The sequence below is a fragment of the Macaca mulatta genome, chromosome 1 (assembly GCF_049350105.2).
Source record: "Macaca mulatta isolate MMU2019108-1 chromosome 1, T2T-MMU8v2.0, whole genome shotgun sequence".
In the NCBI taxonomy this organism is placed as follows: Eukaryota; Metazoa; Chordata; class Mammalia; order Primates; family Cercopithecidae; genus Macaca; species Macaca mulatta.
This window is the reverse complement of record NC_133406.1, coordinates 154,168,031-154,185,529: the sequence shown is the minus strand read 5'-3', so window position 1 is coordinate 154,185,529 and position 17,499 is coordinate 154,168,031. Positions and strand designations below refer to the sequence as shown.

General features: G+C 37.8%; 2 protein-coding genes across 2 annotated transcripts in view; one reads left to right on the top strand and one right to left on the bottom strand.

Moving 5' to 3' along the window:
• Nucleotides 1–16,676, top strand: part of CLCA2 (chloride channel accessory 2) — a 31,666-nt gene extending 14,990 nt beyond the window's left edge. The window contains exons 8-14 of the mRNA XM_001109351.5: nucleotides 932–1,109; nucleotides 2,204–2,310; nucleotides 4,576–4,800; nucleotides 7,385–7,655; nucleotides 10,674–10,844; nucleotides 13,449–13,682; nucleotides 15,187–16,676. Of these exons, the coding sequence (XP_001109351.3) occupies nucleotides 932–1,109; nucleotides 2,204–2,310; nucleotides 4,576–4,800; nucleotides 7,385–7,655; nucleotides 10,674–10,844; nucleotides 13,449–13,682; nucleotides 15,187–15,629 (1,629 nt within the window). The 3' untranslated portion in view covers nucleotides 15,630–16,676. The remainder of the gene's footprint in view (nucleotides 1–931; nucleotides 1,110–2,203; nucleotides 2,311–4,575; nucleotides 4,801–7,384; nucleotides 7,656–10,673; nucleotides 10,845–13,448; nucleotides 13,683–15,186) is intronic.
• ODF2L (outer dense fiber of sperm tails 2 like) overlaps nucleotides 1–17,499 on the bottom strand; it is a 119,638-nt gene that overhangs the window by 87,610 nt on the left and 14,529 nt on the right. The window lies entirely within an intron of this gene.

Genomic DNA, 17,499 nt, shown 5'->3' with positions numbered 1-17,499 from the left:
TCAACTATGAAAGTAATGATGGATTATCTTTAAAGTCAGGAGCTGTGCCTTATTCACCATTGTACTCCTTGTGCCTAGCAAAGTACATAGCATAAAATAGTTGCTTAATAAATGCTTGTTGACAGAATAAGCAAATAAATGAATACAATGGACAAGACTAGAGAACCTAAACAACATCTGGGCATTTTCTAAACTGTTCCTAGTCATTCTGGGACTGTCTCAGCTGTGGCCATTTTTCCCTTTCAATTTTCTTGTCAAAATTAGCATGTCTGGCTTCTGTCTATAGTCATTCTAGACTTCAAGCATATCAGAACCAATTAAGGCCAGAATTGTGTTTCAGGAATGACAGAGTTTATTTAAATCAATACAAGTTTGAATTCAGCATCTGGGATGCTTATCTGATAGCAAACAAGACACATCAGCTATGGTTGTTGCTGCCCATAGTCTAAACCTTGGCTATCTATTGAAATCACCTGGGGATTAAAAAAATACTAATGCGTGAGTCTCACCCCCAGAGATTCTGATTTGATTGATCTGGGATGTGACCTGACCATTAAAATTGTTTAAGTCTCCCCATCTGATTCTAACGTGTAGCCAAGACTGAGAACCACTGCTCTAGGCCCTCTTATTGGTCACTTGCTGGATCTCAGAGGCAAGCCTCTCACACTATGATGTATTCCATATCCTCTATGATACAGTTCTAAACTATGAGGACATCTTGACGATTCAGGCAGGAAAAGTCCCTGCTCACAAGCACACTGGCAGTGGAATGTAGGGTGACAAGTGCTGTGATGGGTTGAGGTAAAACTTGAGTGGGGATGGGCGTGGGGTGGAGGAGCTACAGTGGGAATTTGGATGACAGATAATTCTTTTGCTCAATAAAACAATTTGAACTACACTTCCTTCCAAATGACTAATTCTGTATGTTCAGGTGGTTGAAAAACTGAATGGAAAAGCTTATGGCACTGTGATGATATTAGTGACCAGTGGAGACGATAAGCTTATTGGCAATTGCTTACCCACTGTGCTCAGCAGTGGTTCAACAATTCACTCCATTGCCCTGGGTTCATCTGCAGCCCCAAATCTGGAGGAATTATCACGTCTTACAGGTAATAAACTTTTAAAAACATGCCTTTTGGAGCATTTCCCTTTAACTTGAATATCCAAAACACAACTATGAAACTCATTATATGGCTTAATTGAAAATATAGAAACTGTTTTTAAAACACACACACACATTACTAAAATCGATCAATATTTTGCTGATTTTTTTTTTTACATTTTCCCTAAAGGTTCTAATTCTATACATCCAAAAAATAATATTTTATAATTCTGTGTTAAGCCAGTGTGAACATGCATAATCATGGAGCTAAAACATATGTTTAAGATTAAATGCTTTGTGGCCAGGCACAGTGGCTAATGCCTGTAATCCCAGCACTTTGGGAGGCTGAGGTGGGCAGATCACTTGAGGTCAGGAGTTTGAGACCAGTCTGGCCAACACGGTAAAACCCCACTTCTACTAAAAATACAAAAATTAGCCGAGCATGGTGGCAGGTGCCTATAATCCCAGCTACTCGGGAGTCTGAGGCAGGAGAATCACTAGAACTCAGGAGGCAGAGGTTGCAGTGACCTGAGATTGCACTACTGTACTCCAGCCTGGGTGACAGAGCGAGACCCCATCTCAAAACAGAAAAAAGATTAAATGCACTAACTTCTATAGTAGTGACACACACAGTGTTTTAAGATACATATCTTTTTATACTAAATGAGGCACAGAATAATTTTCTCTTATATAAAATGGGCATGCTGATTTGACAACTGAAAGGTTTTATTGAATTATCTTTAAAAGCAAAGTTTTCAGAATATAAATGTAAACATAGGGATGTAAATAGCAATGAACCTAAATTATCTTAAAATTACTTTAATCTTGAGTATTCGATAAATATTTATTGAGTTCTTATGTACTGTGCATAAGTTCTAGGCCCTGGCAATACACTCATGGATAGAATAGCTGAAACCACTTGCCTAGGACCACTTACCATGTAGTTGTATAGGGTGTCAGGCAAAACAAGTCAAGCATAGCACCCATTTCCCCAAAACAAACACTCTAATGCCAAGAAAGTTTGTTGGAAAAGGCCTAACATTTTTATTTTTGTTTTATTTTACCCATTTTAATAGTGAACATCCCTATCATGTATTTCAGGAGGTTTAAAGTTCTTTGTTCCAGATATATCAAACTCCAATAGCATGATTGATGCTTTCAGTAGAATTTCCTCTGGAACTGGAGACATTTTCCAGCAACGTATTCAGGTCAGAATTTTCTCAATGTTATATTTCCAGGTGGGGAGTGGGAAGGGAGAAGGAAACAAGGAAATTGACGAATTGTGCTACTTGCTTCATTAACCTTACTTGAATATGTAACAGCCTGTGTATGAAAGGCTTTTAAAAGGCTGCTTGGCATCACCAGAGCCAGGCTTTCAGCCCTAGGAGCCATTTACCAAAATTGCCACCTCAGCTTTTCAAAGTCTACGAGTGGAGCTTGCTCCTTCCTTGTGGCTCAAAGTGCAGATGGGGGTGTGGCAGAGGCAAAGTGCAGAAGAAAAATAAGAAACTGTGAATTTAGTTTTAGTGTCGTAGTAACTTTTCATCAATCAGAATTCATCTTATTTTTGCTTCTTCAACATCTTTGAAGCTCTTCCTTGTATAAGGGGTATCAACTATTTCATTAAATTCTAACTACCACAAATATCTAAATATCTCTTTGACTACCACAACTTACATGATTTTGCTTACCAAAGCTTCCTCTAGTTAAGTTATTTTTATAGGGCCATTTTTTTTTCTTTCCAAAGTACTTTAAAGATATTTTGGACATAACTGAATAATGTTTTGAACAAAATTTCATCTATAGTTTCCTCACAGATGGCAAGTGTACCTGCCAAGTTAATGGCTTGATGTGACCAATGCAGCCTGTCAATTCTTGTTAGGAAATATTTAACATGAAGATTATATTTACACAGTGAAGGCAATAACCACAATTCCATAATAAGAAGTAAAAATGTGAATTACAAATGACAATATCTAGTACAGATTAGGCTATAATTGGTTCTTCTGATAATGCTCAATCTTTATGCCCTGTGACTTCCTCTTCAATAATATGGAATAAAAACAATTGTTTTAAAAAGTAAAAAACAAATTTAACAAAATATTATTTGTATGGGATCAAATTAGCCTTAACATTCCCAAACTTGTCCCCCTCCCCAAAAGCTGTTGAAGTCATTAGCACCACTGGCCTGAGGTGGGAACTACATGTAAATCCCCTTCAACAGCCCAGGGCCCAGCATAGCATGTGGCACAGAAGTCAGCAATCCATAAGTATTTCTTGAATTGACTTGAACAAACAATTCACAATGCCTTTGCTGTTATCCACCAATATAATTTTACATGCTTTGCAGGTTTCAGCAATTTAACGAAGCATTACTAATGTGTTTATTTAATAAATGTAAATTTTCAAAGTTATTTAGAGACTTGTAGCCATTGGAAATACATAGTGATTAAATGCAGGGGCTCTGGTGTCAGGACCACTGGGTTTTATCACAGTTCCACCTTCTTGCTATGTGACATCGGCAAATTACTTCTCCAAGCCTACTCTTCTCATCTCTAAAATGTGGATAACAATAGTATTTATCACAGAGGATTTTTATAAGGATCAAGTAAGATTGTGAAGCCTTTAGCACAGTGCCAGGCAAACGTTTGTACTCTGTACATGTTACACATGCATGTGCAAACACATGGCTTATTGTGAATGGCTAAATAACTTTTTTTTGTTTGTTTGCGATGGAGTCTCACTCTGTTGCCCAGGCTGGAGTGCAGCGGCATGATCTCAGCTCATTGCAACCTCCACCTCCTTGCTTCAAGCAATTCCCCTGCCTCAGCCTCCCAAGTAGCTGCTGGGATTACAGGCACACGCCACCACACCCGGCTAATTCTTTTGTATTTTTAGTAGAGACAGTGTTTCACCGTGTTGGCCAGACTGGTCTCAAACTCCTGACCTCAGGCAATCCACCTACCTCGGCCTCCCAAAGTGCTGGGATTACAGAAATGAGCCACTGTGACCAACCTAAATAATTTTTTAATGTGGTAAAACCAAGCCAAAACCCAAGTTTGTATTTCTTATCAAAATATGTAAAAGGATCTGGACAAATTATATACAAATTAATAAAATTTAAGCATATTCACAAATGAAAATTTTTAAAAGCTTTATAATTATAATTGCTGATCTGAGGCCAATGTTAGTTTGGATAAGAGATAACATGAGGACAACTAAAATCTCTTAATAAACAATGAAATGACACTTGCATTAACTACAACAAAATGTTTTATACCTACTGTACTTAAATAACATGCAATATTTTGCTTTGCAAAGTATTTTTATATGAAAAATGATGTATAACTATAGTACCTGTCAGAATTAAATTATTTTTATTTTTTCCAATTCATTGTTGCTTGTTATAAAAGAAAAAGATGGAATGATTATGCATACACCAGAAACTCTAATATATATCTTCTCTTTAACAGCTTCAAAGTACAGGTGAAAATGTTAAACCTTACCATCAATTGAAAAACACGGTGACTGTGGATAACACTGTCGGCAATGACACTATCTTTCTAGTTACGTGGCAGACCAGTGGTCCTCCTGAGATTATGTTATTTGATCCTGATGGAAGAAAATACTACACAAATAATTTTATCACCAATCTAACTTTTCGGACAGCTAGTCTTTGGATTCCAGGAACAGCTAAGGTAGGTGTTGTGAGCTTGTTCCTAAGGACAACATTCTGCCAAGTTTATGATTTTCAGTTGAATTACATGATTAAATGCATTGTGTAAAGAAAATCTTGTTTTAATGTATCCAAAGTTTACTTTAAATTTATGAGGCCATTTTGTGAATATTAAAAATTTAAGAGGAATAACTAAAGTATATTCTCAGTTTTAAATATTAGATATCAAACACTTCAACACTGAAAATTAGTATTTCCACTAGTATAACAATTAAATTTTTTTCTAGCCTACATGTTTCTTTACATAATCCATATAAACACACTTTTCTATATGCTTAGAAAAAATCTCTACTTAGAATTTATAATATGAATACATGCAATGTATATGGTTTTTAGCATCTACTGGGTGTACTGGGTCTTGTTCTAGGTACTTTGCAATAAAATGTCATGGTAAGAGTATAAACAAGATACTATCAGAACATACAAGAGGGTGGGAGGAAGAATGCTTCCTGGAAGCAAAGACATCAAAATGGAAATATAAGGAATAACGGGGCCAGAGGTGGGTATGACATTCTGGGCAAAGGAAACAGCACATAGAAAGACTCAGATAAAAAGAACATGACTTCATAGAACTAGAGTAGTTCAATAGAGTAGGGTAGTCTATAAGGTAGGGATGTAGGCAAAGGAAGGAGAGGGGAGTAGTGAGGCTAGACAGATAAACAGGAGCTGTGTTAGCAAGGGCTTTGCACAACAGTAAAGTGAACAGGGGCTTGAATCCTGAAATGAAAGGGAACCACTAATGGTTCTAAGGAGAATTGTAAGTTGATCAGATTCACTCTTGCACTGCCTGAATTCAGTGCCTCCTCACTTGCTGCCCCACTCACTGCTGCTGTTACTGTTGTTGTTGTTGTTGTTGTTGTTGTTGTTGTTGTTGAGACAGAGTCTTGCTCTGTCACCCAGGCTGGAGTGCAGTGGCACAATCTCAGCTTACTGCAACCTTCACCTCCCAGGTTCAAGCGATTCTCCTGCCTCAGCCTCCCGAGTAGCTGGGACTACAGGCACTTGCCACCATGCCTGGCTAGTTTCTGTATTTTTTGGTAGAGATGAGATTTCACCATATTGGCCAGGCTAGTCTCAAACTCCTGACATCAAGTGATCTGCCTGCCTCTGCCTCCTGAAGTGCTGGGACTGCAGGTGTGAGCCACCGTGCCTGCCACCCTCTCAACAGCCCCTTAACTAGCCTCTTTGACTCTAAACTGCCATCCTCCAGTGCATTCTTTACCTCTATCAAAGTGATCCTTCTGAAGCACAAATCAGTGTGTCTCTTGTTCAAAACCTTGTTGGTGGTTTCAGAATAAAATCCAAGTGGTAACTCTTACATACCAGACCCTTCATGTTTTGGCTTCTACCCAAGCTTCTCTCTTAACTTCTTCGATGCTCTGCTCCTATTGAACTTTTCTCCAAATTCATCATGTTCTTTTCACACCTGTGTATAAGGGTCAGGGACAACTTTACCTACTTCTTGCTCCCCTTGCCTGACCTCTTGGTCTGGATTAGATGCCCTGTATCGAAACATTTATTGCACTCAGATAACTTTTTGATGTGGAAGTTCCTGCCATGCATCTGTCACTAATGTTATGATTCAAACAAACAAACAAAAAACATGGTGCTTGAATCATGACTAATGGAAAATGGTGAAGCTCATGAATCCCAATGAAGAAAGATGGCTAGGGTGTGGTGCATCTTAATTCTCCACCCTGAGTTACACTTCAACCCCTTGCTTTTCTGTTCTTCCTTCTGCTTTGTTGTGTTTCTCTTGTTACTTCTGGGGGTTTGATAAGGAGCAGCAGCAGAAGTCAGGAAAAAGTAATATAAAGTATAGCTTAATCAAAAGGATGAATTTCTTCTATATTATAATTTTAGTCTTTTTCTTTCAGATTTTCTTTTTTGTCGGTTTTTCCCAGGCAGATAGGCAAGAGTGGTGTTTAACAGTATTTCTATAAATTACTCAAATTAGATATTGTATAATCCTGACCTATTAAAAATAGTAGGTCCTTTTCTTGGTCCCTAAGAGTGTATGTGTTTTTTGCTGATTGAGATTTCTGAGTGTGGAGTTTTGTGGGAAGTGGAGTGAAAGAAGGATATTGTTGCCTTTTTAGTCCATGGTGTCCACATAAATTATAATATAGGTCCACTTAATTTGATGTAATTTTCTCAGTTACGAAAAGAAATGAAAAACATTTAAACTCCTTTTTGGGGAAGGGGCTCAGATTAATATCTGTAAAGTACTTTGAAGCTGGACACTATTATTGTTATGTTCTAAAAATGGGAATCAAGATGTATCCTCCCTCACTCCAAATAAATCCGAGGTGTAATTCCTAAAGAATCACCTAGAAAGAAAGGTGACTTATGCTATGAAAGCCATGTAAATATGAATTTATTTATCCCTTAACCAATGCTACTTTTCCTGGCATCTTTTTGTAGTATTTTTAAAAGTGTAACATCAACAAAACAAGAGCAAAATTCTCCAGCAGCTTAGATGTATGCTTTCGAATTAGGGTTGATTTTTTTTCACACTTTCCAAAACAATAAGACTTGTTTTACAGCCTGGGCACTGGACTTACACACTGAACAATACCCACCATTCTCTGCAAGCCCTGAAAGTGGCAGTGACCTCTCGTGCCTCCAACTCAGCTGTGCCCCCAGCCACTGTGGAAGCCTTTGTGGAAAGAGACAGCCTCCATTTTCCCCAGCCTGTGATGATTTATGCCAATGTGAGACAGGGATTTTATCCCATTCTTAATGCCACTGTCACTGCCACAGTTGAGCCAGAGACTGGAGATCCTGTTACACTGAGACTTCTCGATGATGGAGCAGGTAACAAGGAATGTCTTGACATTTTATCATGTTCTCAACAGCTCTTATGATATGATGCGGTAGTATCAATATTAAGCCTATCTGTAAGATTCCTTCAGTTCAGTAATTTTTCTTAATCTTACAATATTCTCAAATTCTCATAGAACCACTGATATTTCCATGTTAGCATGGAAAAAGAGAGTCCTCTTGAGGATCCTCATAGTGTCTATGTTTGAGCAAAGGGTGGGAGGCAGCCGCTGGACACTTTGGTCCTGGCTTCCATTTGATGAGGTCATACGGGAGCAGGCTTCTATGTCCTTATGACATACTTATATTCCTCTAAAAGTCACCAGCTTTATTATTCACTGAAGTAATCAGACTGGACTGTTAAAGTAGGAAATGAAAATCAGAAGGGAGGTGCAGTGACAGTGAACCCACTTTTTCCCTTTGGACCCCAGTTGTGAAGAAAAAATTGGAAACTGAACTTGTGACCTATAAGATGACCCTAGACCCAAGAGGCTGGGTTGATGAGAGGGCACAGCTCATTTCTAGCACAGCCACTGCCTTTTACATATATGATTTGGTCCCAAGAAGACCCAGCCTGCAAGTCTAGAGGAATCAGAATAGACAAAAGCTCTCATTCTGCACATACAGCGTTCAGAGCCAGGTCATCATACATTATAGATGGTAAAACATCCAGCCAGGTAAACAGCAGCACTTGGGCTCCTTTGAAAAACAAATTCCTTTGTTGTTCCATCTTTCCTATTTGGTTATTTTCCTAAACTACATTCTTAGAATGGCGGTAGACCTGCCTCTGTTGGCAGCCCGAAGTGTTTGATCTACTAACAAAATTATATTCTTTTGCTCTGTTGTTTCAAAGTTCATCTTTTTTCAAGAGTCTTAAGTTCGGTAGCCCATTAGTATCTTGCCATGGCAATCATGTATGATGTGCAGGAAAACAAAAGTTCATTCAGAGGGTTTTGGTTCAAGTCCACCTCAGGGGGATACCAGAGAAGTCTTCTTGTTTTGCCTATTGGATTGGATCCAAATGAACTTCTCATGCTCTGATGGCTTATCCATGGTTGTACCTTTCAATTTTTGTTTATGGTCCAAAAATGCACTTTTGTAGAATGTTTCTCTCTTGCCCCACCCTGTGGGCTGGCCTGGAGAACAGAGCCTACTCTCCTAGGGAAAATCATCTGATTCAGCTCAATAGGCTTTTATATTATTCCCTGGAACTATTTTATTTGCTTGCTATCTAAATGTATACCCTAAAAAAAGAAACAATAAAAAACACTGCTCAGGCATCAAAATGTAAATTGTTTCCCCTCCAATCAATACCTAACATGTATGTACACAGTTGTTTAATACTTACTTTTATAATGGAAGCAGTATTTATCTGCTCAGTAAATGAACTATAATAAAACTTATACCTCTGAAATGATTTACAATTTAAAATGTACTTTTTCATGCATATTCTCAAATAATCATCACAACAACCCTGCAAGATAAGTTATCTCCATTTTATAGATGAGATAACTGAGGCTCAGAGACATGAAGCCTCATAGCTACTAAGTGACAGATGCAGGCCTTCAAACCAATTCCTCTGTCTCCCAAGCCAATGTTCTTTCCCCATTTCTTTCTGCCTCAGTGATTAAAAGAGGTGGCAGTGCTGACTTTAATATGGAGAGATTTTCCTTTGTAATTTCTCAACAAAGATAAACTTTATTCATCATTAAACCACTAAATACCAAGATTTGATTTTTTTTTTTTTTTTTTTTTTTTTTTGAGACAGAGTCTTGCTCTGTCGCCCAGGCTGGAGTGCAGTGGCGCGATCTCAGCTCACTGCAAGCTCCGCCTCCTGGGTTCACGCCATTCTCCTGCCTCAGCTTCCCTAGTAGCTGGGACTACAGCACCTGCCACTATGCCCGGCTAATTGTTTGTATTTTTAGTAAAGATGGGGTTTCACCGTGTTAGCCAAGATGGTTAAGATTTGATTTCTTACAACAGACAAAAAAGAATTCTAAATCTCCCTTGATAATAAAATGTTTAGCACTTCTTATTTCATTTAAATATACTCCTGTTTTTCTTATGTTAAGGAGCCCTGCCTCTGCAGTGGGGAAGAGGGAGATGGTGGGGACACTTTAGCAATGATACACTGCTGGTGTACAGCACTGTGTGTGTGGTATGAAAACTGAATTGACCTCTAGGATAGAGGACAAGCTGCTTGCCCAATATGACCACCTGTACTTGAATGGCAAAAGTGATCTATACTTGGGCTAAGCTGGACTTCCCTCTGCTGCCCTGGGGTCTAGGCCTTCCTGCCACTGAGTCATGAATTTGGCTTGGAATTGAACTGCTCTCTAAAGATCAACACAAAAGGAAGGAAGTACATCACTGGCTAACCTTTCAGAATGCCCCCTGAAGCAAGGCACAGTAGATGCTATCAAATTCTGTCAAACTCCAGGTCATCAAGCCCCCTAGAATCTAGAAAAACAGTTCCAGATACCCTCTAATGAGGAAATTAAGTAATTTCACACTATTTTATAAGCAACCAAAGTTTGTATTTATTAAAGGTCCCTAATCAAGTGACTTCAGGACATTCATAAACCCTTGAAACTGTACGAAAATGTGTATATGTGCATATATATTTATTTCCTAGAGACAAAATAGCTTTTCTTAACATCTCAAAAGGGTCAATGACTATAAGCAACCTGAAGAATGTGCTTGATTTCTTAAAAAAACTAGTATTATTTTCAATGATAAGAACAAGAATGTTAAAGGTGATGATTAAATGTTTTATTAGCATGGTACAACTTATTTGCCTTTAGAAAATCATTTTTCTGAGGTAAGAAATTACAGGGAGAAATTATGGACCCATTGGATTTTTTATCACCTGAGAATATAAAAAGTAGATAAGAGCATGATCATATACCTTATATAGAAAGAATAAGGGGAGTAAATCTCATTTTTAATGACTTAAATATTAGTAATCTACTATGATAACAAGTGTTGACACTGTGTTTTTTATATATACAGGTGCTGATGTTATAAAAAATGATGGAATTTACTCGAGGTATTTTTTCTCCTTTGCTGTAAATGGTAGATATAGCTTGAAAGTGCATGTCAATCACTCTCCAAGCATAAGCACACTAGCCCACTCTATTCCAGGGAGTCATGCTATGTATGTACCAGGTTACACAGCAAACGGTAAGAACCATTAGCACTGTTATTTGAGTAACATCATTTCATGTACATATCTCTGATGGGTATGTGTGTACTGGGGTGGCAGGGAGTGAGAGAAAGAAAATTTCAAAAGTCTTTACACTTAAGTCCATATATAATTTGTTGACTGTTTCTTCAGTCCTCAGTGATTCGTGGTAGGCGGGTAACAGGAAGGTAATAGGTAATGTCCACAGATTATACCTACCTTTATTTTAGTCGTTATGTTGACCTCTTTCTTGTTTCATCAGAATTACTAATAGTTAATTTCTCAGTTCCTGCTTCTGTGTTTCCTCTATAGAGATTTAGGCAAGAGAAAGAGGCAAAAAGTTATTAGCAGTTGAAAGAAGGAGGCCAACAGCCCAAACAGTCCACACAGGAAATGAGTTCCTAAATAAATATGAACTTGGATGTTACAGACACCTAAGTGATCCTGAAGATGTTTTGTTTTCCTTCAAGAAAAAAATGCAAAATAAATGGAAGATATTTATCTTTTTAACACCATTATAATAGTTCCTGATAGGAAGCAGTGGTTAAAGCACAATAGACAAACAGAAATATGTCATGCTATAGTCTTTGAAAACAATCTCAAAAAAGACTTCTAAGCATTTGTATTTCCAAAAATGCAGATTCTTTATAAATATTATTCATGTATTTTAAAAGTTATAACTAATCATTTGGACTGTTCCATAACATGACTCTATCCTTTTTGTTTACTTTTCAGTCCTCATTCTTTCTGACCTCACCAGTATCAAACACAGCCAATTGATCCCTCTTTTGTCATTTCCTGGTTTCTGTGATACCTCACTCTCTTAATTACCACTTATTTTCCGGAATTTTTTATCAGGCTCTTTTTCCAGCTCCTCGTTTTCTACCAGGCTGTCTGTTGGCTGAGTCTGAACCTTCTTACTTTCCCGTCTGGAGCCACATTTCCTGGCTTTGAAACCCAGTTCCTCCATTTACTAGCTGTGTGACTTTGGGCAAGTGACTTAGCTTCTGTGTGTCTCAGTTCCATCATCTAAAAAAATAAGGGTAATAATTGCCCTCCTCATAGCCATGTTGGGAAAATTAAATATCTGATACATGTAAGGCCTGAGAAAAGTGCCTGGCACATAGAAGGCACTCAGTAAATCCTACTTATCATTACAGTAATAATTATTATTAATCTCATTAATCTGTATGCCTTTAATAACATCTATCTGTGTATAACCTCCAAATTCATAACTTTAAAATTATTACATTTAGCTAAAATCTCTTTTTTAAGCTTAAAATCCAGATCTAAATGGCTCATTAACATCTTGAATTAGATGTTGTACAGGAATCACAAACCTTGTAATTTAATTTTTGGTCTTTTTCTCCTTAGCCTACTTCTCCTCCCAGCTTGCTCATTTTAGAAACCTGGAATTTTTTTTTTCTTTCATTTTAAACCAGGTTTCTCTTCTTCACTATTCTATATTCATATCCATCACCAGCTTTTGCTTGACCTCTGCAGAAGACCTCTTGAACTGCCTCTTTCTTGCCCCCCTCTCCATGCCATTTCCCATCCCAAGCTGCTATCTTCTCTCATCTGGACTATTGAATGGGTAAGTGGCCACCTTGTTGCTTGCTGTGCTTTAATTCATTCTACACCAAGCAGCCAGAGTGTTCTATTAGAAAGCAAATATAATTTTGTCACTTCCCTGCTTCCCTACAGCATGTAACATTAAAATCTAAAACCACATTGAACCATGAGGTCCTGTGTAAACTTCTCTCCTGCCTCATCTCAGATGACTCACTTTGCTTTTAATTTAGCTTTTCTAATTGAAACCTCTTTTCACCTCAGGATTTGCTGTTCTCTCTACCTAGAATGTTCTTCCCACTCTTCTTTACCTGGTCAGTTCCTACTCAACCTTTAGGAAGCCTTTCAATGTTACCTCCTTGATACCACTCTAAATTATAGACCCACTTTATTTTCTTTCATAGCATCCTGCCTTCCTTCCTTCTTACACTTATCATACTTTGTAAATATGTGTTTATTAATGTGATTAACATGACTATAAATTCCATGAGGGATACTGTTTTGTCTGTAATTATTGGTACAGCATATGCCCTCAATAAATATTTACTGAGGCCGGGTGCAGTGGCTCACGCCTGTAATCCTAGCACTTTGGGAGGCCAACACGGGCAGATCACAAGGTCAGGAGTTCGAGACCAGTCTGGCCAACATGGTGAAACCCCGTCTCTACTAAAAATACAAAAATTAGCCGGGCGTGGTGACGGGCACCTGTAATACAAGCTACTTGGGAGGCTGAGGCAGGAGAATTGCTTGAGCCTGGGAGGCAGAGGTTGCAGTGAGCCAAGATTACACCACTGCACTCCAGCCTGGACAGCAGAGTAAGACTCTGTCTCAAAATAAAATAAGTAAAATAAAATATTTATTGAGTGAATAAATGGATGAATTAGTGAGCAAAGGATTGTACAAATACACTCAGTTATTCTAAAGATGTAGTAAATAAAAAAAGGTTTAAGAAAGTCTCACCGTGTCAAGAACAAGCTATTCAGAAGCTTTGTAATTTGTCGTTTTGCCTTTTTTTTTTTTCTTTTTTGTCTCAGGTAATATTCAGATGAATGCTCCAAGGAAATCAGTAGGCAGAAATGAGCAGGAGCAAAAATGGGGCTTTAGCCGAGTCAGCTCAGGAGGCTCCTTTTCAGTGCTGGGAGTTCCAGGTGGCCCCCACCCTGATGTGTTTCCACCATGCAAAATTACTGACCTGGAAGCTGTAAACGTAGAAGAGGAATTGACCCTATCTTGGACAGCACCTGGAGAAGACTTTGATCAGGGCCAGGGTAGGTCTGCTTATTTCATGACCTATTTTTCCATAAGACAGCATTTCTAATAACTAGGGGCTAGTTGAGTGAAAATAGCTTTGGGGTTTTAGAACTGAAAAAGGTACAGAAGATTGTTGTGAAAAGCTCTGAGTTGCTGATAAGGCTTTAAATCCTGGAGTCCCAGAAGGACAGTGTGTTGCTACCCCTGGAGTGAGGAGGCCCTGGCTAACTCACTGATACTAATCTCTCAGAAATCTTGACTAGAAGCATCAACACCATGTGTTATGGTATCTGTGTAGTAGAAATGGGCTCTGCACTACAGAGCGTGTGGTTCCCAGTACTGGAAGTGATTTCTTTCTGAAAGCTGGGTAGTAAACATTTATTCATATATTTATCAGTAGGCTTCGGGGAATTTTTTGTGTAACTCATGCAAACCTTGGTGCATTTTTGTTTCCTACTTCTGGCCATTATTTTTGTTAGGAAGGCTGGGACCGGTCCCCTGATTCAGGGCTTTCTTATTCTTGCTTGGGCAAACATTGACGGAGTACCTTTCTCTACTTTCCCTTTTCTAAGGCTTATGTTAACTTTCAGGCTTCCACCTCCGTTGTCTTTTTCCAAATTTTTTACCCAATTTTCACAACACCATTTATTCAGAAATTTTATTTTTTCCCCCATTAATTTGAATTCCACCTTTGTCATATACTAAACTTCTGAATGTGTTTTGGCCTATTTTTTGATGTGTCTATTCATGCATCAGTAAGTACCACAGCGTTTTAATTATTGAGGTATTATAGCATTTGTATATTTGGTAGAGTTAGTCTTTCCACGTTGCTATTTTTAGACTTTATATGTTCAATTTGGTTGCTTAATTTCCATATGAATTTACAATAAATTTGACTAGTTAAAGCAGAAATGAAGTATTTTAAATAAAATCACATACCAGGCCGGGTGCAGTGGCTCATGCCTGAAATCCCAGCACTTTGGGAGGCCGAGGTGGGCAGATCACCTGAGGTCAGGAGTTTGAGACCAGCCTGGCCAACATGGGGAAACCCCGTCTCTATTAAAAACACAAAAATAAGTTGGGCATGGTGGCGCATGCCTGTAATCCCAGCTACTTGGGAGGCTGAGGTAGGAGAATCACTTGAACCCGGAAGTTGGAGGTTGCAGTGAGCTGAGATGGCACCCCTGCACTCCAGCCTGGACAACAGAGCGAGACTCCATCTCAAACAAAACAAAACAAAACAAAAACAAAAACAAACAAAAAAATCACATAACATTTACAAAATAACTTAGGAAAAAAATAACATCTTTTATGTTGAATCTTGCTTTTCAAAAAAAAAAGTCCTCAGGTTTTAATGAGTCTTTGTGTAGTGTTTTAAAGTTTTGCTTGTATTCGTATTTCTCGTTATGTTTATTTCTAAATATTTTGACTTTTAGTTGCTGTTCTCATTAGTAATTTCTAATAAACTGGAAAATATACTCAAAGTGACTTAATTTTCCTATTTATATTTTTTAATTTCAGCTACAAGCTATGAAATAAGAATGAGTAAAAGTCTAGAGAATATCCAAGATGACTTTAACAATGCTATTTTAGTAAATACATCAAAGCGAAATCCTCAGCAAGCTGGCATCAGGGAGATATTTACATTCTCACCTCAAATTTCCACAAATGGACCTGAACATCAGCCAAATGGAGAAACACATGAAAGCCACAGAATTTATGTTGCAATACGAGCAATGGATAGGAACTCCTTAAAGTCTGCTATATCTAACATTGCCCAGGCATCTCTGTTTACTCCCCCCAATTCTGATCCTGTACCTGCCAGAGATTATCTTATATTGAAAGGAGTTTTAACAGCAATGGGTTTGATAGGAATCATTTGCCTTATTATAGTTGTGACACATCATACTTTAAACAGGAAAAAGAGAGCAGACAAGAAAGAGAATGGAACAAAATTATTATAAACAAATATACAAAATGTCTTCCTTCTTAGATATAAGACCCATGGCCTTCAACTACAAAAACATACTAACAAAGTCAAATTAACATCAAAACTGTATTAAAATGCATTGAGTTTTTATATAATACAGATAAGATTTTTTACATGGTAGATCAACAAATTCTTTTCGGGCAGAGATTAGAAAACCCTTAGACTTAAGGGTTAAGTCTTATTTGGCTATGAACAAATAATAAAAATTATTCTTTAAAGTAATGTCTTTAAAGGCAAAGGCAGGGTAAAGTTGGACCAGTGTCAAGAAAAGTTTGTTTTATTGAGGTGGAAAAATAGCCCCAAGTAGAGAAAAGGAGGGTAGATCTGCATTATAACTGTCTATGTGAAGCAATCATTTAGTTACTTTAATTTTTCTTTTCTCCTTATCTACACAGAACAGGTTGCTTGTTTACAACTGAAGATCATGCTATATTTTATATATGAAGCCCCTATTGCAAAGCTCTTTACCTCTTGCTATTTTGTTACATATATTACAGATGAAATCTCACTGCTAGTGCTCAGAGATCTTTTTTTCACTGTAAGAGGCAACCTTTAAAAATATGGGTATTACCCTTGTCTCTTCATACCAGTTTTGTAAAAAAGGTCTATTGAATTTATTTGTTTATAAGTTTCTACTCCCATCAAAGCAGCTTTCTACGTTACTGCCTTGGGTATTACTGTATGATAGTTATAGCCCTTATAATGCCTTAACTAAGGAAGAAAAGACGTTATTCTGAGTTTGTTTTAATACATATATGAACATATAGTTTTATTCAATTTCAACCAAAGAAAAGGTCAGCAGAGAGATACCAACCTTTGGAAATGATTAGCTGGCTCTGGTTTTTGGTTAAATAAGAGTCTTGAATCCTTTCTCCATCAAGAGTTACTTACCAAGGGCAGCGGAAGGGGGAAATAGAGGTCACAAGGAAATAAAAATCATCTTTCCTCTTTAATTTTACTCCTTCCTCTTATTTTTTAAAATGATTATCGAACAATAAAATCATTTGCCTTTTTAATTAAAGAGTTTAAAACTTTATTGAAGAATATACATAATAAGGTAGACTAGATCTAAGTTTTATAACCAGGACCAATTAAGAATAAAAATTAGATTATGTTTTACGGTAGTGGAGAGGGAAATGTGGGGAATTGGGACAGGAAGAAAGAGACAGCATGAAGCCCTAAATGAGAGACTCAGACCAGTGCTGGGGAGAAAAACAACCAGCAACTCTCTCTACCCAGGCCACCTCCTTGTAGTTTCTACTGATCCAGTGTCTGGCCTGTTACTTTCTAAGTCTCACAGTGCCTACATTTTCACAGATGAAAGCTTCAAGACCCTTGCAGCTCAATTCCTAGCTGGCAGTCAGTCCTTCCTCCCTCTATCGCTATTATACTTGCTAGCATGGAATTTGCTTCTCTCTAGTTTCAAACTGGGCTAGTGAAGCACAGAGATGGATTGTAGTGGGTTTCAAGTTCTCGAATATTTTCCTCATTTTACAGACAGGAAAACGGAGGGTTGGGTGAGTAATTCACAGTTGTATACTTGTTAATGGCAAAGCTATACAAAGGAAGAGCCAGGTTCTCCGACTGCTCCTTTACTCCTATTTAAGAAGGTGTGGGCAGACGCCAGGGTTTCTACCTAGAGGTATTTAACTGTTTCATGATAAGTTCGCAGGACAGCAGATCTAGCTTTAAAGAAACCTGGTAGGTTTTGCTGTTGATGTTGTTGTTGTTTGTCTTCCATTTTGTGGGTACAGGAATGGAACATATGGACTTAAGTCCAGAAATCAGTGAGTATAAGAGGCAAAATTAAGGGATTCTAACGATATTAAAGTAACAAACAAATA